The following is a 21,795-nucleotide window of genomic DNA, read 5'->3' as shown; positions in this document are numbered from 1 at the left end:
TCTATTATGCAAATAATGAAAAGTTATTTTAAGCAAAAAAAATAAAGATCAAAAACAAATTAAAACAGATTATCACCACCCCACAAGAACAGATTTCCGTATTAAAACTCTATTGAAACATAGACATATGTTACATCAAAACATATGCATATATGTTTACAATATTTCAATAGCCATTCTTCATGCCTCCTTAAAGTTATAAAAATCAAAGTTATTCTAAGACTAATGATGAAAGACCTCAAGACCAAATCTACTGTACTTAGTGTGCTCTCATAGTTACAGTCCTCTGAGCCATACTGAAGTGCAGTAATTAAAACCCACAGGGTCGGTACCAGCAGCAACAGTGCACACCACAGTACTTGTTAGAGTAATCTGCACCCCGCCCAGCTTCTACACACTTGTGCACTACAGAAAGGTAAATCTGCTGTCAGAAGCAGCAGAGTTTAGGCCACAGTGAGTTTAGGCCACAGCACAGCAAACTCTACACCCAGGCACTTCTTACCATTTCTTGGTACATTCAACCATCAGCTCCTGGTAGGAGGCCACAAACTGGAACTTGGATGCATGTTTTCCCACACGCTGTAGTCTCTTCCAAACTGAAGCCATGATGATCAGTCAAAACAGTGGAGCAGTTCTGGGTTAGCAACACAGCAGCTTTAACAAAGCAGAGGGTCCAAAGCAAAGGAGCTTTGCATGTATGTCTGTACTTTAAAAAACTCAACTACAACTTGAAATGATGTTTGGGGTCCATAAGTCTTCTCCCTGTTTCACAGGGTAAATCACATCTTAGATGAATGGCCCAGTCAAGAACAGTATGACACACATCACAGGATGAGTGAGAGGAGGTTCCCTCATGGAGACATCACCATTCCACCTCGTGAGTTATATGATGTGTATTCTGGAGGACTGTAAAGCAAAACAAAGAGAAAAAATATGAGGAGAGAAGCATGAGAAGTGACTAACCACCCATGTTAGATAACACTGCAACAGACAAGCCCAGTTCTCCGCATGTTTTTCAAACAATGAAACAAAACACCAACCTCAAAAGCCAGTAACATCAAGGATGCAAGACACCAAGGAAGAAATTACAATTCACACCAAAGACGTGGAGCAACACATCAGGTAATCAGCATCAACAACGATCGAGAGGCGAAAGTCGGGGCCCTACCTCCCTCTCCTAGCATCACAGAAGGGCGAGCAGAGCGGGAAAGTCTAGGAATGCTGTTTAATGTCCACCGCCAGTCAGAGGAAGAAGTGGAGTATTTTAAAATAAACTTTGTTTTTCAGCCGATAGTGAATAGCTCTGAGTCCTAGAATATGTGCGTGGAACAAATTAAGGAGCGGGGAAGAACGCTGCTGTTGAGTCGGAGGGGGAAATGGATGGGGAAAAAGGAGTGGAGGGAAATCTCAAGGCAGAGAGAGGGCAGTGTCCCGGCTCCAGGCCACTTGGGCTCTTCTCCACCTTTGCTGCCAACCGGAGAGAAATGGAAACTCCTGCCTGGGCGTGAAGCAATGACCAGCGAGGCAAGTGCACGGTGCGGGGTGCAGTGCCTCCCTCCCCCATCCTCAGGGAATAGTCCGCCGAAGCCTCCTCTCCTCCCGCACAGAGCCCAGACCCCTGCCCCCCAGCTGAGGCAGGCGGTGGCTCGCCAGCGGTCCCTGTCACCCAGGCGATGCCAGAAAACCCCAGCCCGGTCCCAGAGCCCCGGTCCCACCGCACGTCCACTCCCGCCCCCTCCTCACACCTCTAATCCCGCTGTCGGGCTGAGTCTGGCCCGGTTCCCTCCTCAGCGCCGCTCCTCCGTCGCCGCCGCAGCAGCAGTCGCCGCCGCCGCCACCGAGTCCTCCATCCCCGCCGGAGCCACATGGAACAGCCGAGCCAGCCGGGGTCTGCAGCCCCTCAGGCGGACGGAGCGCCTCACGCCCGCCCCCTCCCGGACGGAGTCGCCCCGCGACCGTCCCCCACCCTACAAAACCCTGCCAGAGCCGCCGCTCAGCGCCCAGCACCCCCTCCCCCGCCTTTCTCCTCCGCCACCACCATCATTACCTCCCCCGCCGTACCTCTCACACTAACCCTACCCACGGCCGCTCAACCTCCGTCCGCCCCGCCGCCATTGGCCGGGCCCCGCGCTTTCCCCGCCCACCTCGGCGGCAGGGCCTTTAAGGGGCGGGGACACCTCATTGGCCGACGCGGGTGCCCATCACAGGGCTCCACGCCCCCCTCCCCCGCAAGTTCTGGAGGTGTTTTTTTCCCCAGCCGGAACGCGGTGTACAGTATACCCTTCTTTAAGAAAAAAAAAAAAAAAAAAAAACACACTGGAACCCTCTAAGGACAATCCCGCCCATTCCTCTGATTGGCTTCGAGAGGGAAGCGATAGGTGGGAGGAGTAAGGAGTGTTTATAGTGATCTGAAAGGTGGTTGCTGAAGGTGGATGTCGGTCAAAGGCGTGCCGGGTGCTGGGCGGGGTTTCTGTCTGGAGTCTGAGAGCAGAGCCCGCGACTGGCTTCGCTGCAGCTGTGGGCTGTGCGGCTACTGGGGTTTTCTCTCCTTTTCTCTCCTGTCCCCACCCTAGGAGCTGGGTGTGCCCTCTCCGCCACTAGCCGCTAGGGTGTTTGCGAGCACAGTCTTGGTTTCACCTCCTGGGGTTTTTCCTCTGACAAACTGTGAAGTAATGACCCGGCCAGCCCCCGCCTAACATTTAGTCAACTGGTCCTCAGTGAACCAGATTCAGTAAGCTGAGCTAGGCACAAAATGTTCACGGTGCAATTTCTTCTTGTTATGATTCTTAAACAGTTCTATGAATCTTATTCTTCTGGTAGGAATTGTAGATGAACTTGGCAGTGGTTGGTATGTAAGAAGGGTAGTTAGAGGCAAAGGAGAGGATGAAATAACCTAAGGAGAGTGTGAGGGCACGGGCACTTAACCTTGTTAAAAGAACCAAGGACCCTTTTGAGAACGATAATGAAAGGCATAGATACTTTCCCAAGGAGAAATATGTCCTATCATAAGACACAAAAGTTCGCTTTCAGTTTTAGGTGGTTCACAGACCTCTGGCGTAGAGAAAGAGGACAAAGAATGAAATTGGGGGGTGGGGGGGAGGGAGGGCGAGGAATCTCAACATTTGAGGAAGAAGCAAAGTGGGAAAGAGACTGAGGAGAGAATGGTCAGAGAAGTAGGAGCACCCTACAAGCCATGGGCAAATTGAAAAAAGAGAAGGAAGCTAACATATGAAAAGAAAACAAGCAAGATGAATCCTGGAAACAATTAAGGCTCATTCTTAATCTTACTAAGGACAGAGAGCAGGGTGCATGGACAAAATAGCTTGAAAGGTGTTAGGGTCTAGGGAAGGATTCTTTGAAGGACAGGAAGAAGGGCAGTGACTGTGAGAGTCGAGCTCATCTGTAGACATAGGGAGGCAAGAGAAAGGAGAGAGAGATTGAAGAATCAGGATAGATGGGAAGACACAGAAGGCTTGAATCCAGTATCGAATTCTATTTCCATTTTCAATAAAGAAAGTGATATAATACAAGAACACAATGTACATTTAACAGAAAAGGGCATAGATATCACTTATTTTGCTATAGTCTCAATTTTAAAATATTAAAGATAACCATAATAATTATATTGATTCTTATTTTGTGTACATCTTGCAGTTCTCTGGTGTCCTTCCTGAGTGGTTTACTAAGTCACTATAACCTACAGCTATTATTATGATCATAATTGGATTTAAGTGTATGGGTTTTGTTGTGTTCTTTTTGTTTTTTTTTTTTGCGGTACGCGGGCCTCTCACTGTTGTGGCCTCTCCCGTTGCAGAGCACAGGCTCCGGACGCGCAGGCTCAGCGGCCATGGCTCACAGGCCCAGCCGCTCCGCGGCATGTGGGATCTTCCCGGACCGGGGCACGAACCCGTGTCCCATGCATCGGCAGGCAGACTCTCAACCACTGCGCCACCAGGGAAGCCCATGGGTTTTTTAAAATGGCTAATTTATAGAAATGGTCATAAACTATTTTAATCTATGTTGCCCTTCAGGAACAACCCACATGATAATCAGGAGGGTTTTGCATCCTATTTAATATTATTGTTCTTCAAACTTTATCATGTGGTTATCCTGGCTTCTTTTAATACTCTTTCCCTTCCTAAAATGAAGAAGAAGGAGAAGGAGGAGTGTGTAGGACCCTAGGGAATCTTTCTCAAGTTGTGGAAAATTTCGAGAACAACAGTTTCTTATAAGACAGATTTTCTTTTGAGGGGAAGTATTTCTCTTGGATGTAAACTCTTCCTTTTCATCCTAGCTGCAAAGGTAGCCAGGAAGAGACCAAGTTTAGAAATGAAGGAATTAAAAGCAGACCTTGACATTGTTGCTAAGCTCAAGTTCACAGGCTCCTGGAGGCCCCACAGAGCAGCTACTTCTTCCCTTATAACTTTTTTTTTCTTTAATAACCTGTCTGCTAACTAAACTTATTGGAGAATCTTAAATATATAATACTTTAAGATCTTTTTATCCACTTATTCGATACTGAATACCAACTGAGTATTGATCACATTAAATGCTATTAACGGTACATAAAAGGTATAGTCCCTGTTCGCAAACAGTTTTCAGAAACAGATGTTCAGCATGCATGCAAGAAAGTAAAACAAATTACTTCACCTCTCTGAGTCCCAGCTTCTTATTCTGTCAAACAAATAATCATGCTTACCTTTCTGGGATGTTGAGGAGATGGAAGATATGTACGTAAAGTGCCTGACACATAGTAAACAGTCAATAAATGGTAATTAATAATGTATACCATTGTGTTTGGTAGCAAACAGAGTCAAAAATAATAATAAACAGTAAAAAAAAAATAGTCCTTCAAGAATAACATGGGCAATACTTAGTTGCTACCAAACATCACTACCTCAAGGAATAATGAATCTCAAAAGAAACTGCTTTTAACATTATTCATCTCCCATTAACTCAGTGATTACCAAGAGTGGAACACCAATAACTTACGTAGACTCGTAATTTTATAATAATTACTAAGAATTCATTTATCCCCAATTCCCATGACCACCTTCCATGCCATATATAATCTGAGATCTTTTGACATTCTAGAAGATAACTTTTTCTTAAGGTTCCCATTTCCCCTACCTACCAGTAAGTACATCCCACTGACCCTCCCCCTTCCAAAGGGGAATTTCCCACTGTGCTTCTGCCCCTTTCTAACCCCCTGTTTACTCAGGTCTTGATTTATTATCTCCTTCCATCCCAGGCTTAATCTGCATGTAATAGACCTGTAGATGCAAGTTACTTTAATTGTCCTGTCCATTTGCCCCAGGTGTTGACTGCAAAATTTTATAGATATTTTACTTAACAGAAGATTCAACATTTAAAATAATTTCTATTTTGCCTTTAGGTATCATCAAGCTTACAGTGAAGATAGAATACAAAAAGTAAAAAAAAAAAAAAGGAAAATGCCACCCCAAAACTTCAAATCTTCTCTGCCATGACAGTTTTGAAATGGTAGAAATTATTTTCAGTGAAGCAGCTTTGCCAGTCACTGTTTCAGAAACCCCCCAAATAGAGATTCTAGTCTATGAAGTGCACCCACAGGCTTGAATTATTATCATTCCCGATGATAAAATTCTTATCCCTGGATTTTACAGTTTTTGCAGCAAAAATTGTCAGAGGTATTATTGCAGCAACTTATCTGTGCCTTAGTCATAGTAATAAGATTTACTTGCAACAATAGCACTGCAGATTTTTGCATTGTGTTTTCCAGTTACCATAGCAGCTATACAATACACAACAATATTACTGCAATTTTTAACTGCTAATGAAATTATTTCTTTTAAATCCATAGCAAACAAACTTATTCTGACAATCCTATATAGCAATTTTTATATCCTTAGAAAAACTCATTGGAACAGGCTAATACTTCTGAAATATTAACTGAGGTTTTTGTAGTAGTTGTCTTTCTAGGTATTTCTTTTTATCCTATGGCCTTTCTCCTCCTATACCCCACCCAAAGACACCCTCAGCATCGTACCCACCCTCAAGTAGGCTGGTTTTCACTCATTGTTTCAGGAAAGCAGTATAACAGAATGCAGAGAAACAGGGATTTTTTCCTTGTTTTTGAGTTTCAGAACCCTAGTCCTTTAGGGTGTAATGAAACGGATCCAGTTAGAGACCTGTACTGTTCAATACGATAACCTCTAGCCGTATGTGACTACTGAACACTTGAAATGTGGCTAGTTCACATTGAGATGTGTTGTCAGTATAAAATATACACAAATTTCAAAGACTATATAAAAATGAAGGGAATATATCTTATTTAAAAGTTTTATATTGATTGCCTGTTCAAATGATAATATTTTAAATGTACTGAATCAAAAAAGACATTAAAAATTAACTTTAACTGTTACTTTACTCTTTTAATGTGGCTACTGGAAAAATTTTAATTACACATGTGGCTTGCCTTATTTTCCTGTTGGACAGTGCAGGTATAGACAATAGTAAAACTTCCTTTCACAGAGATAAGAAATGGATTTCCTGGACTGGAAGGGGAAGAAGAAGTTGGGTGGAAAGTAATGAGAGGCCAGACGCTGATGGGTCCCAGAGAACAGGACTCACTGCCGTATTCTCACTCTATTCTGGCAGAAGCCTTGGAGAAAGGCAACTGAAATGGCAGGATCTATCTATGGGATCTGAAAGCCAAGAGAGATAATTTCCATTCATTTTTCTTTGTTAGACCCCCAGAGAGGTGGCAAGACCCTAAAGATAAGAAAAACCTGGGCCGTGTATCTAGTCCACCCAAGACCAGTTCAATAGAAGTTTCTGTGATAAAGGAAATGTTCTATATTTGGCTGTGCAATACAGTAGCCTCTAGCTCCTGGGGCTATTAAGCACTTGAAATGTGGCTAGCATAACTGAGGAACTGGAGTTTTAAAATTATTTAGTTTTAATTAATTTAAATAGCTGCATGTAGCTGGTAGCTACCATAAAGGACAGTGAAACCTTACATAGTACCATGGAGGTTCTGGAAACCCAACATGATGATCCCCAGACACCCAAAAGGGTGCAGAGGCAGAGGAAGCCAGCAGGCCTCAAGGGACCTTGCTGACAGACCAAGATCAACCCAGCAGCAGTCTGTGGGACCAGCTGCAACTGAGGAAGGATACAGACTGGAAATCTTAGGAGAGCCAGCATGGTAGAGGAGGAGCAAAGATTAAATGTTCCCATCCTCTTCCTCTGACATGCTAATCCTATGGAAGTCTCCTCAATATAGATGCAATCCCTGCCAAATTGACTGTGATTAAGTGTCTGCCACCCCTTGTGAAATCAGCGCTTGAAATAGAAATTGGGTTGAGTTATGGAAAAATGAAATTATGTTTCTTGCAAACCTGAATTTTTTTAGATTGAGATTTGTACCTGTTATATAACTGAAAGTAATAATTCTAACAAAGTATTCAATACTTAGAAACATATGTTTATTCTCTTAAAAGGGAGCCCTGGGCCACAACAGTGAGAGGCCCATGTACTGCAAAAAAAAAAAGGGAGCCCTGTTTTTCTCTATCATTATAGGACCCAAGCTCTTTGGTTGACATGAAAGCTTAGAAAAGCTGCATCAGAAAACCATCTTTCAACTAAAAACAGTATCCTTTTGTGAAATTGTTTCTGTTCCAGCTACCCATGAATGAATCTTTGCAGTTAGCCATAATGAACCTTTGCACCTTGAACCTGAGGTGGCACTAACTCTAGGACCTCGATTATGTTCTAAACACCCAATTTTGTCCAGCCCACAACGTCTAGGAAAGGCCAACCTGGACCTGATTGGTGGAGACACAGGAGCATCCTTGGCTGCCTTGAAATTCAAATAGAGACAGAAACAAGTCTACAGATACCATCCATAGGTAATTCAGTAGGCCTGACTCGGGCTGTTTATATGGAGCAACATATGAACCATTAGAAGGCTCAGAAATCTTCTTCAAGAATATATTATAAGTGACGATGATATTCAAAATGTAAATACTCAGAATGTTAGCAACAACACAGTACAGACATCAATCAGCTAGAGTGGATGACAGCCATGAACCATCAGCCCAGCTATCCTATTGTGAACCAGCTAAATATCAGCTCTGACTCCAGAGTACCTTTGCTGGTCTGTACCATCCTCTCGGTCTGACTCTTCAGATTACTCAAGATAATTTCATGATGGTAAAGTCCCAGCCCAGAAATGCTGTATATGCCAAGGTAAATGCAGTTACAGAGATAATTTACACTTTGCCAATAAGTTGACCATTACTGGGATTATTGCAGAAAAGATTTGAATTGGAATTAGGAGCCCTTTCTGAGAAAGTCTTGGCTAAATATAATAAATTTACCTCCTGTAAAATCAGTAGGGATCTTTGACCAAGGTTTATTGGTCATTTCCCATTAAATCTTAAGAGGCTTTAATGAATTTTAAAGAGTGGACTGACCTCTGCTTCTTTTTATCTGTGTTTTCAATATTTGGAATAAATTCCGAGTAACCAAATATAGCACGCAGCCAGTGTTTTCCTCTGAATAATTCCTGGATGACTATATTTAGTATGAACAAGATAATATAATTAAAATCTTCTGAAATAATTAGGCTAGATAGGAAAGGCAAAGAAAAAGCAGTAGGAATTCACAATCTTGGAGGGCACTGAATACCCACCATTTGGTGTTGAATTAAAGCATTTCCATCTCAAACAGTGCAAAAAGCAGCAAGCTGAAATCAGGCAGAACCCCACTTACCAGGGCACTGGACGTGGGCCAAGGGAAAGTAGCCCTGTTGCAGAAGCTTGTCCTAGATGAGTAGAGCTGGAAAATAAACCCAACTTTCAGAGGGCAGGATTAACTCATGCATAGTTTGGGCAATCTGCTGGGCAGGGCAAAATGGAGAAAAATTCCAGGGCAAGGGCAGTAACATGGGAGCCAAAGAGAGCTGCAACATCATCCCAGATCTCGCTTTTTATAGTAAATCAACCAATTAGTGACTGGGCTTACAGAGAGTATAACATGGCCTGCTAAGTAAAGAGGACTTTGTGAGAGCTGCTGGTTATTTCTCCATATTTTGTTGCAACTTTTGGATGATATTTTTAAATATTCCCAATAGTGAATCATTGATATCTTTCTCCAAGGAAATAAAGTCAACTGTCGAGCAACAGTTTTTGTGCTATCGTTCAGTCTTCTAAAGAAATCCTGATATCCTCAACATTAAAAACCATGATATTTTATCCCTGAAGTGACAAATTTAGTTCTACTGTAGATATTGAATATAGTGCTAAGCTACACTGGTTGAGAAATAATTATCTGGCATTATCAGTGTCCCACTTCTTATTTCAAAAACTAATGCAAGCACCTTTCCCCTGATAACCAGTATGATTCAGTGTAAAAAAGGAGAGTGTTGCACATGTGCATCTTTCTTTACACAACACATGCTGAAAATATGTATACTTAGAGGTCATAACTTGATCACATTTAAAATATTCACTCTTTCCTTGAACAACCCAGCAAAAGCAGGAGGTCTGTTGTTGACTGCTTATCCTCTTTTATTCTTGTAATAACACACTTTGTAGCTAGTCACAAAGCTACCTTCTGCATGCCTCTTCCCCAGGCTACATCACAATTTACAAAATAATAATTACTAAAATCCTGCAGTTAGTTCTCAGTGATAAATAGAGTAAACTTGTTGAGTACTTCTTCATACTTGTCATGCTGGTAAATGAAACCACTACAGTGCATGCATGATATTAACTGCTCTTCAACATTATATGCTATGGATATTTGCAATGCCCAGGAATGATATTTGGTCAAACAATTTTGTCAATAGTTCATTCTGCTTTCTCTTATTAAAATCTTAATAATTTTCAGCTGATTTTGCAACAATGTAACATGTACCTACTTTTGCTACAAGAGTAAAACTTTGAATGAGAGTTTCGTGATTTTGATTTTCTTTGATGATAGTTTTAGTTAAAAATCCATTCATTTATTAACAAGTAATTTATTAACTTATAATATTCTAAGTAATATTTATTAACTTATTAGCTAATTTTTTAATAAGTGAATGACTACTAAGCTCAAAGCATTGTGCTAAGTATTGGGAATACAACACATCAAAAGAGAAAATCTCTGCCCTCAAGGAGCTCACATTCCTCATCAGTTAGAAACTATTATTTAGTGTTTACTTTAGAAAATCTCAATTGATGAGAGGTGACTGTGTGTTGTTTAACAATGGCACAAAAGCTAATTAAGAAATGTGTTATAAAATCCAATGGACTGGGGAGTAATATTAATAGATTGCTCCCTTAGTGAAATTAAATTTTTGGATATTTATTGTTGTACTTCCAATTTACACCTTTATTTCTTTGTGGCTACTTGTGCAAAGTCACAAATAGACTTTGTCACAGCCCGTACAGATTTATAATCTGTAGTTGCACTGTACAATTATAAAAATCCTGTTTACAATTTGTATTTTTTAAATTTGAATTGTAGTATTTACATTACTATTTTATCATTATTTTTATGCTTCATTGCAGCACTTCAGAGATATTGATCCATTTTTTTAAATGATGGATATAAGGCAACACTGTTTTAACTGTAAAAATGCAAAATTAACACATGGCAAAATTCAAATTATTGTCTGAGAGAGGTTATCTGAAATCTGTTAAATGTTAGCCCAAACAATCTGATCCATGCATTCCTTGGAGCTCACATGGAACTTTTAAGAATGAAATGGTTATTAAGAATGTGATAGGATTTTAAGAAACACACACCCATCCCATTTGATTTCCCTCTTGACTCCTTAAAAATTAAAAAAAATAACAATAATAAAAGCTTATTTTCACTTCCCTTTATTCAGAAATATTTTAGCTCTCTTCCTATTTTCAGAGGTAAAATAATTAAAAGTTGGTTTTTATCTTGTATGTGTTCTATGATTTTTAAAAATGTAAAAATAGATATATAAGAGAATGAAGACTCAAATAGAATGCACAAATATATGTTGGGGTGTAAAGATTATGAGTGATATTATTTTCTTTTTTAAATTCTCCTTTAATGTTTTTAGATTGATTTTTACAATAAAATAATGATTAAAATTGCATAACTGAGGTCTTAGATTGAAAATATTGTATAAATCGTTATGTACTCTTTAAAATGTTCTCTCACTACCTAAAAGCTGCCATCTATAGTTTCTGCTTACAGATCATACCTAATTGATAAAAATAAAAACTTTTCCCAGAATAAATCCATTCCTAGTACATCTAACACGTTCTGATTCTGGATCTATTTTGCCTATCTACACACTTCAGTCTGGAAGTGAATGAAGACTCTTCTTTCACAAAATGTTCTATTCCTATGAATGTGTTCCGTGTTTTATATCATGAAAAAGGGATAGTTTTCATTGGCACTTTTTATGGGCTTGAATCACTTTATTCAGCTTTAGAACCATGAATTGCATGGTCCTGCTGGATATTTTCCCCATGACCCTCTAATTTGAGGCTCATGTTTGACTCCCTTCTTGTTATCACATGCTGTATGGAGGATTCTGTTCTCTGCTTCAGTGTCAAGTCAGGTGCCTCAAATAAGCAAATATTTACCAAGTGCCTACCATGGACGAGAAAGTGTTGACTTTAGAAAAAAAAACTATACATTTTTTAAATGTGTAAAAATTTTACATTTAAAAAATCTGTAAGTCACAGAGAGCTCAAGAAATTTAAACTTATTTCAGAGGGAAAAAATGTACAAAAAAATAAAAATGTAAGCTCTCTAACAAACGTAATAGCTTGTAAAATATTCAAATAACAGTTTAAGACAAAATTCAAAGAGATATAAGAAATCCATTATTGTCTTATATTCTGAAGAGACTCAAGCCAGTTGTGGCAAAGTATGAACTGGGTTCCTGTTGCAGCTCCATCACTTACTAATTGGGTCATTTTAGGAACTCACATAACCTCTGGATGGAGGGGGGAAAGTGTATATAGATATAGATAAAGATATGATATAGAGATATAGATATAGATACAGATGTATCTCCAAGTCAAGCCATGCAGACACAATTCTGGGAAAACTGGTAGAAGTAGAGTGATTAGGAAAGAGAAGCAATTTCCTCTTGGGTTGGTAGCTATAATGATAAATATTCTGCTGCCAGTGATCTCCACTAGAGCAGGCCCACCTGAAAAAGGAGGAAGCCAAGAAATGAAGCAGAGAAAGAGCTGCTTGATTTGCCTCATCTGTAAAATGAGAAATGGGAAACTAATACTTTGCTACCAGGAGGTAAAGTTTGGAAGAGATAAGCTCTTAAGACCCTTTGCAGCTCTAATTCTGTGATCTTAAAAATACCTGCCTGGGCTTTCCTGGTGGGGCAGTGGTTAAGAATCCACCTGCCAATGCAGGGCACACAGGTTCGAGCCCTGGTCCAGGAGGATCCCACATGCCGCGGAGCAACTAAGCCCGTGCGCCACAACTACTGAGCTTGCGCTGTAGAGCCCGTGCTCTGCAACAAGAGAAGCCACTGCAATGAGAAGCCTGCGCACCCGCAACGAAGAGTAGCCCCCGCTCTCCGCAGCTAGAGAAAGCCCGTGCGCAGCAATGAAGACCCAATGCAGCCAAAGATAAATAAATTAACTTTTAAAAAAAGGAAAAAGAAGAAAAATGCCTGTCTTTAACAAATGGATACATGTGTGCAAAATCAAAAAGAGGCACTTAGTATTTCTCAATAGTTTTTTCATTACAATAATCTAGTTTTTGCTATCTTAAGAAGGTTGGGCTATTTTTTTCCCCAGTTGAGGCTACTTTTGATTATTTTTGTCTATTAATTTTCTGATTGACCAAAAGTTGAAAGTTTATAGTCACATAGTGAACATGAAGGCAGCCCAGTGTCTGTTAAGAACATGAAAGATACTGTTCCTAAATGTACCTATTCCTAATTCGATTGTTTATACCTATTTCTAAAGGGGAGAGTAATCGTAAGTAAATTTTTGGTCATTTAAAAAATTATTTATGGGGCTTCCCTGGTGGTGCAGTGGTTGAGAGTCCGCCTGCCGATGCAGGGGACACGGGTTCGTGCCCCGGTCCGGGAAGATCCCACATGCCGCAGAGCGGCTGGGCCCGTGAGCCATGGCCGCTGAGCCTGCGCATCTGGAGCCTGTGCTCCGCAATGGGAGAGGCCACAACAGTGAGAGGCCCGCGTACCGCAAAAAAAAAAAAAAAAAAAAATTATTTATGATAAATTATAAACAAAAGTATTGATAGAACATGTTACTCTTTCTAGAGTATATTGCTTGTAACTTCAGTGGCAGTCCAAAAGCTCAATCTCTTCCAGGATGAATTGCTAAGGTTTTTTGAACCCTCTTTAGACAGAGACACCCATGATTCACAATGATTACTTGAATATGCTGTGAAGATTAAGAGTACAAAACAACCATATACAAAAATTAACACAAAATGGATCATCAACCTAAATGTTAACAGCTAAAACTATGAAACTTATAGCAGAAAATAAGAGTAAATTTTGTGACCTTGGACTTAGCAATGGTTTTTTAGATATGATCATAAAAGCATGAACAACAAAGAAAAATAAACTGTGCTTTATGAAAATTAAAAACTATCTTTGTACTTCAAAGATATCAAAAAAGTGTATGACAGCCAACAGATGGGAGAAAATATTTGCAAATCACATATCTGATAAGGGGCTTCTATCTCAAATATATAAAGAACTATCACAACTCAACAATAGACAAATAATCCAATCTTTAAATTGGCAAAGGACTAAAACAGACATTTCTCCAAAGAAGATATATAAATGTCTAATAATCTTATGAAAAATGCTCAACATCATTTACCATCAGGGAAATGGAAATCAGAACCATACTGAGTTACCACTTCACACCCACTAAAATGGCTTAAAATCAAAGACAGACAGTAACAAATTCAAGCCCATTGCTGGTGGGAGGGTAAAAAGGAATAACTTTGGAAAAGAGTTTGGCAGTTCCTCAAAGTGTTAAACATAGAGTTACTATATAACTCAGCAATTCCACTCCTAGGGGTGTGTGTGTCTATATATATAGAGAGAGAGACACACACACATTTCTGTTGGGTATAAACAGAAATATAAACATATGTCCACACAAAAACTTGTACATGAGTATTTATAGCAGCATTATTCATAATAGCCAGAAAGTAGAAAGAACCCAAATACCATCAGCTGATGAATGGATAACAAAATGTAGATATCCATACAATGGAACACTATTCAGCTATAAAACGGAACGAGATACTGATACAAGATACAAAATGAATGAACCTTGAAAACAAGCTAAGTGAAAGAGGGTAGTCACAAAAGACCACATACTGTATGATTCCATTTATATGAAACATCCATAGTAGGCAAATCCATAGAGAGAGAAAGTAGATTACTGGTTGCAAGGGGGTTAGACATAAACTCCATATCCAGAAATATGGGGTTAAACTCCACATAATGGGTGTGGAGTTTCTATGGGGTGATGAAAATGCTCTAAAGTTAGTTAGTGGCAATAGTTGCACAGCTTCGTAAATCTAAAAAAAGTTGACTTGTACACGTTAAAAGAATTACAAAAAATGTGACATTTATGGTATATGATATAAAGCAGATATTAAGAAAAATAAAAGAATTTTGAAACACACCACTGACCAAAGGCACTTGCCATTTATATTATTTTGCAGTCACATTTAACCAAAAGTCACAAGGCAACTGAATATACTGGACGGCTCAGCAAAATGTAATATTCTAACACAGAAATTTAAAATGTGAAAGTGCTCTACACTTGGAGTTAGGAGATGTGGGTTCTAGTTTTTCCTTAACCCCAACCCAAGTTTGGAGGCAAAGATTGCTAATTACTGTGAATACTGATTTTCCTTTTCTTCTCCAGCAGTAAGAACCTCGGATTTTTGCTGAGACATTTTCACTCAGCTGAAGACCTGCCAGCCTCTTTTGCAGCTAAATGTTGCTATGTGTTGATGTTTGGCTAAGTCTTATGTGTAAATTTCAAGAAGTCTCCTCAAAGGGAGGGAATGTGCCTTTCCTTGTCCCTCTATCCTGTTGCCGGAATATAGATGGGTTGGCTAGAGCTCTAGCAGCTATCTTGGACCATGAGGATGAGGGATGGCAAAGTGGCAAGCTAGAAGAAGCCTGGGTCCCCCACAAATGTGTAGAACCACTACATTTACCCTGAAGTGCCTACCACCAGACATCTTTTATATAAAACAGAAATAATCATATAAACCACAGTTATTTTTTTCTGTCACATGTAATGGTTCATAATCCTAACTAATACACTGGGTTTATGAAGAGTAAAGAGGAAAAGGCCCTTTAGATTAGTTTGGAGAGGAGGAGTCTGCTCTTAAAAAAAAAAAAAAGAAAAGTTAAAGCCCTCTTTCTGGATGGAACACTTTCTGAATTAACCTGAGAGCACGCAAGGACTCTTGATCTTCCAAAAGTTTGCCGACAATGGCAAAATTACCTAGAACTGTACAAATCTGTTTGTCATCACTGCACCTGCCTCCTCTCCCTGGCATTTTCATATCAGCTGAGATCAGCCAGAAAATCCCAAACACTGTGGGTTTCAAATTTGATTACTTTGTAGGGAAAGGGTAGAATCTTTCCTTTGAAATAGGTTTCCAGTGCTATTCTAATTTCTTTTTCAGTCTACTCCAGTTTGCTAACCTTGACTAAATATATATCGTTACTTAAGCATGTGATTGAAGGGCATAAGGACAGCCCCTGGTGGGTGATAAAAATTAGAACTGGTCAGCAGTCATTCACAATCTTATTCAATAATTATTTTGAATTATTCAATTCAAAAGCCCAATTTTTAAAACTCATGCAGAACTATATTCAATATCTTATAATAACCTATAAAGGGAAAGAATCAGAAAAAATATATGTATAACTGAATCACATTGCTATACACCTGAAACTAAAACAATATTGTAAATCAACTATCCTTCAATTTAAAAAAAAAAACTCATGCACTCCATCATTCCCAGGTGGGCTTTTTAAACTACTCCAAGAGAGGGACCCAGAGACTCCATTCACTAAGTGCTATGTAACTTTTAACCAGACTGCTTTTGCAATTTCCTAGATTACTAAAATATGTCACAGTCCATCTACCTTTGGGCAGATCTCCCTAAAACTTCAACTATTATTGACAATAAAGATCTGATTAAAAAGCAGATTTATCACAATTTATTGTAAGTCCAGAAACATATATATATATATATATATTTTTTTTTTTTTTTTTTTTGGCTGCATTGGGTCTCTGTTTCTGCGCGGGAGCTTTTTCTAGTTGGGGCGAGAAGGGGCTACTCTTTGTTGTGGTTTCTCATTGTGGTGGCTTCTCTTGTTGTGGAGCACAGGCTCTAAGTATGCAGGCTTCAGTAGTTGCAGCACGTGGGCTCAGTAGTTGCGGCACGCAGGCTCTAGGGTGCGTGGGCTTCAGTAGTTGTGACATGTGGGCTCAGTAGTTGTGGCTCGCGGGCTCTAGAGCACAGGCTCAGTAGTTGTGGGACATGGGCTTAGTTGCTCCACGGCATGTGGGATCTTCCTGGACCAGGGATTGAAGCAGTGTCCCCTGCAGTGGCAGGTGGATTCTTAACAACTGCGCCACCAGGGAAGTCTAGTTCAGAAACTTTTAAAACAACATCCATGCAGATTCTGCCATACGAAGAAATACTAAATACTAGAGAATCCTGATAAATGGCTTTGCTTTTTACTTCCTAAAATTACAAAATCTATTGCCTTTTCAGTAATAACAATAGATGTTTTCTGTGTATATTTTATCATTCATGCATGAAGGACTAACACTCACTTTAAATACGAGAACAAATATGCAATAAAATTGTTTCTCTGGGGAAAAGGCCAGAATTTTATATTAATGTAATCATAATATAGCCAGAAGATTTGGGAAACAGAGTCTTAAAATTTAACAAAATTTTTTTATTCATTTTTATTGGAGTATAGTTGATTTACAATGTTGTATTAGTTTCTGCCATACAGCAAAACGAGTCAGTTATATGTATATGTCTATCCACTCTTTTTTAGATTCTTTTTCCATATAGGTCATTACAGAGTATTGAGTAGAGTACCCTGTGCTCTACAGTAGGTCCCAATTAGTTATCTATTTTATATATAGTAGTGTGTGTATGCCAATCCCAATCGTCCAATTTATCCCTCCCTCCCTTTCCCCCCAGTAACCATAAGTTTATTTTCTACATCTGTGACTCTGTAAATAAGTTCATTTGTATCATTAAAAAAAATTTTTTTTCAATATCAGCAGAGATTTTGTTTCAGGAAGATGGGTATATAAATAGAGATTCTGAACCAGCCTACCTTTGTTTTTCACTTCTATCACACTTGACTTTTTCTCTATTGAATTTAATCTTACTGATATTTCTTATTTCCACAGCTCACTGATTGAGGCTTCTATGTTTTAATCAGTAAGACTGACTTGAGTTCTATTACATTTAAGGCTCCTTTTTGATAATAAAGACTACAGATCTTGAGAGTTCTTTTTAAATTATTAAATATTTGTGCTGGCTTAGTGACTATTAAAAAATAACAGGTTTCAAGTGATTCATACACACAGTTCTGGGACTCCTGAGTATGGATGGATAAAATGGGATGCACACAACCTTACACAGGGTTGTGTGAAAACGGCCTTCTCAATAATCGTAACAGTGCCCTCCATGAATTAAAGCCAGGGTAGTCATTCTGAAACTAGATCCAGTCCTGTATCACTCCTCTACCAAAAACGGGGATTAATGCACAATTTCCAGGTTGTTAAGAAGATGATAAAAATGATCTGATTTTGATTTGCCCGTTTCAAAAGCGGTTTCGTATGCTTTCTATATGATTAAGGCTAGGAGGGAGGAAAGGTGAAGTGTTGAAGAAAGGAAAATAAATTGTCTGACACATGGCAAGTACTCAGTAGATGCTGATTTCTGTCCTTCCTGTCCCTTCTGAGGGGAGAATATAGTAACTTTGTTGATTAAATTGACAAAGTGTAAGGGAGGAGATGGTGCCGACGGCTCATGCTATCTGAAATTTCCAACTTATACATCCATAATAAATCACTCTCTTCAGTAATTATCTCTCACACAAAACATCAGCACTGGAAAGACGTAATTCATTTAAAAAACTCTGCTACTAGATATATTACTTCACTGCTTTTGCGAGGATGAAGTTCTAATGAGAGAGAACGTTGAGGAATCTTTCCCAGAGTCTACTTCTCTATGAAAGTTCCTCTCTTCTTTCAAAAGTAGTTCCGTCTAATATTCTGTGTACTTATTCGTGCTGGTAAAGAAATCCTCTATCAGTTCTCTTCCTTTGGATAGTTCAGCAGGGATTACTTTGAGACTGAGTCACTCTTGCTATCTTTCCTTGAATCTCCTCGACCCCAAATTTTATAAAGATACACTCACTCTTGTCTCCTTGATCTTTCCATGGCTGGTCTGTGTCAAATTTCTGGAGCCCTTGAGGAGTATCTTTAAAGGAATATCTTTTTTCTTTGTATTGGAATGCTTACAAACAGTTTCATAGAACATAGCTGGCTTCTTGTATTTAGGTTGGCACATTAATCCATTAAAAAAAAGCAGGGGAGTTCAATGAGAAATTAATATGCCATGTTACAAGTATATTCTTATCAAATGTAGGTAAGAATACCAGAAAATTAGGCAAATAATAAGTGGTTACTTAGAATTCCTAAACAGTTTATACTTCTACACAGAGGGGAAGCCCATACATTGCAGCTCACCCATACCTCACCTGAGAACCTCAGGAACTTTGCTCATACAACTGGGATTTCCAACTGGGATTTCATATGTCCATTTTGTACTACTGGAAGACTGCACATTGGTCAACAGAGAGATGGGCCCAAGGCAAAACAGTTAGTTTATTATTTCTGATTTTTTACCCAAGAAAGATTTTCCCGCTCCCTCCATCAACAGGTGGATTGTCTAAGGATTTGAAGAAAGGCAGTATTTAAATAAAAGGTTTACTTACATTTTGAAAAGTGAAGAGGGAGTGATCATAGAAAGACAGGGTTTAGAACTGGAAATAACTCGAGAGAAAATTCAATTCAAACCCCCTTCTTAAGAATAAAGAAAAAGAGACTAAGTAATCGTTTGTCTGCTTAGTTCAAAACAGCTAGAAGGCAAGAGGCCACAGGGAATAGTAGTTAAGAGCATGGTCTTTGTGGTTGACAGTGTGGATTTGAATCCAGATCTTCTAGGAACTGTTTGAATGGTTTCCTCATATAAAAAGTAGGAATAACAGGACCTGTCTTCCAGAGTTATTGTGAAGAGTAAATGATATGACTTATTGATACATAAAGTGCCTAGAGCCTAGAACAGTTGCTGGTCCTCAGTAAGTGCCTGGCAAATGTTATTGTCAGCGCAGGAACCCAAACCAGAATCTTTTGACTCCAACTCTTGTACACTGCATTGCACTATTAACACAGCAGGCCAAAAGGATTCAAATGTTTACTTAAAATATGGGATTCCAAATGAAATAAATTGTGTGCAACCTCATATAATGTTTTTAAAACATTTACTAATCATTCATGCAAGCAATAATACCCAGTCCTTTTCAGATGAAATTAAACGTTCCACTTTTCTCAGTGATTTAGCTGTTTTCAGATACACACAGCTCAGTACAAAGAGATGACCCAAGGGACTTTTTATCTGCAATGCAGAGAGCAAGATGGAGACAATTTACATCCGAACTTGCCGCTAGCTCCATATGGCATGTATTCATCATTTAGTGAGTTCAGCGCCCTTCAGAGCTTCAGTGATCAGGACAGAAATTGCCCACTTGTTTATGCCTGGCTGGACTGAAAATATAGGGAGAGGAAGAGGTGAAGCAAAACACCACTCCCTGCAAGAGTTGGTTCTGGATTTAGGAGTCCAGGGTTAATGCTGACTTATCCAGGAATAGTAGCCTCTGTCCTAAAGAGTAGGCAAAATGCAGATGACCTGAGGTGCATTATTTAGGGGTTGCAATCATGCATGTTATTCCTGTCTGTCCCACAGAGGACTTGACTGCAGTTAAATGTAGGGCTGTCTTCCTTCTGTTCAGTACAAAGCCTCACTCGCACTGGGCAAGTGGGCATTTGCAGCAACATGTGATAACTTGGTTTGTATCAGCAACAGGAGAAGTTGCTCTCAAAGGTTGAATTAGGAACTAACCAGCCCCTTTCCCGTGCCCCTCCTTCAGTGAGTGGGAACAGAGAGAGAAGTACTGTATTCTCCTTTCCCTATTGAGAGTAAATTAACAAAAGGTTCCCATTGGAAAGTCAAATAATCAGTCCCTTTATACAAAAGGAATTTTGATTTTCCTCCAATTTTTCACTTCAAACGATATAGAAATCTTTCAAGATAGAAGAATATGGTCTTTTATCCTTCAGTTATCATAATGGTCTCAGTGATAGGAAAGAAGTGTACACCGACAGTCAGTATTCTGAAGTGTACACCGCCCGCCCCCCCATTATAGTATTAAGCATTTATTTAGCTCTAGAATTTGAACCCTGGAGCAAAATATAACTTCTGGAATATTAAGAAGGATTATGGACTCTTATGGGTTGAATTGTGTCCCCACCCCTTTAAATCCTTATGTTAAAGTCCTAACCCCCAGTACCTCAGGATGTGACCTTATTTGGAATTAGGGTCATTGCAGAGGTTGTCTAGATGAAGTCCTTAGAGTGGACCCTAATCCAATGTTACTGGTGTCCTTATAAAAAGGGGAAATCTGCACACAGGGAGAACACCATGTCAAGATGAAGGCACAGATCAGGGTGATGTATCTATAAGCCAAGAACAACAAAGATTGCTGGCAAACCACCAGAAGCTAGGGGAGAGGCGTGGAACAGATTCTTCCTCAATTCAACACTGTCTACACAACACTCTTGGACTTGAAGCCTCCAAAACTCTGAGGTGATTAATTTCCTTTGTTTGAGCCACTTAGTTTGTGAAACTTTGTTATGGCAGCCCTAGCACACTAGTATATGGAATTTCTTTTCTTCTCTTTCTTTCTTTTCTTTCTTTTTCTTTCTTTCTTTCTTTCTCTCTCTCTCTCTCCCCCCCTTCCTTCCTTCTTTCCTTCCTTCCTTTCTTCCTTCCTTCCCTCCCTCCCTCCTCTCTCTCTCTCGCTCTCTCTTACTCTCTCTCTCTCTCCCTCTCTATCTCTTTCCCTCCCTCCCCCCCACTTCCTTCTTTCCTTCATTTTCTGGTGGAATTCATGGAAAAAAAGAGACTGGAAGATAGGAACATTTTTCTTTTTAGCCATTGATGGACTTTAATGCTTTCTGTAGCATTAAGAAATACAAATACTTGTTAAAAGGCATATCCATACCTAATTGTGACTGAAGTTTGGTAATAGTGGGCAAAAAGGGCCGCCCCAAGGGAGGCCAGTGCCTTCTCTGTGTGCTCAAAATCAAATCAATGGCTCCTAAAACTCAATGGCTCATTACAGGCCCTTAGAGAACTCCAGTCTTTCCATTTCTCCTACTGTGATTTTTTCATTCCTTGACCAAAGAACCCATTTTTCAACTTGCTAAATAGCTTTACTTTGTCCAGACCTATCCACCCACCTCCAAAATGCAGCAGAAGCAACATTCTAATACTACTTTTCCTTCCTTCCCAAGGAGTAATTCCACTTGCCCACCCGCTACCCCCATCCAGAAACGAGTCTAACCCAGGTTTTAACTAATTGTCTCCTCTCTTTTCTATCCACTGTCACATGAAAAATGAGTCTCCAGGACT

The 21,795-nt window shown here is 39.5% G+C and overlaps 1 protein-coding gene across 6 annotated transcripts in view; it reads right to left on the bottom strand.

Moving 5' to 3' along the window:
- EHBP1 (EH domain binding protein 1) overlaps positions 1-21,795 on the bottom strand; it is a 536,766-nt gene that overhangs the window by 352,818 nt on the left and 162,153 nt on the right. For 4 of the 6 annotated variants that reach the window (XM_082851650.1, XM_082851653.1, XM_082851648.1 and 1 more), the window contains one exon: positions 503-906. In XM_082851650.1, the coding sequence (XP_082707776.1) occupies positions 503-606 (104 nt within the window). In that variant the 5' untranslated portion in view covers positions 607-906. Of the gene's footprint in view, positions 1-502; positions 907-1,745; positions 1,856-8,757; positions 8,824-21,795 lie in introns of those variants that run through there. The other 2 variants (XM_082851649.1, XM_082851651.1) reach the window with 2 other exon arrangements.

The sequence above is a fragment of the Leucopleurus acutus genome (genome assembly GCF_964270905.1).
Source record: "Leucopleurus acutus genome assembly, chromosome: 12".
Classification (NCBI taxonomy): Eukaryota; Metazoa; Chordata; class Mammalia; order Artiodactyla; family Delphinidae; genus Leucopleurus; species Leucopleurus acutus.
Note: the sequence above shows the minus strand (reverse complement) of the source record. Positions and strands in the feature narration are given on the sequence as shown.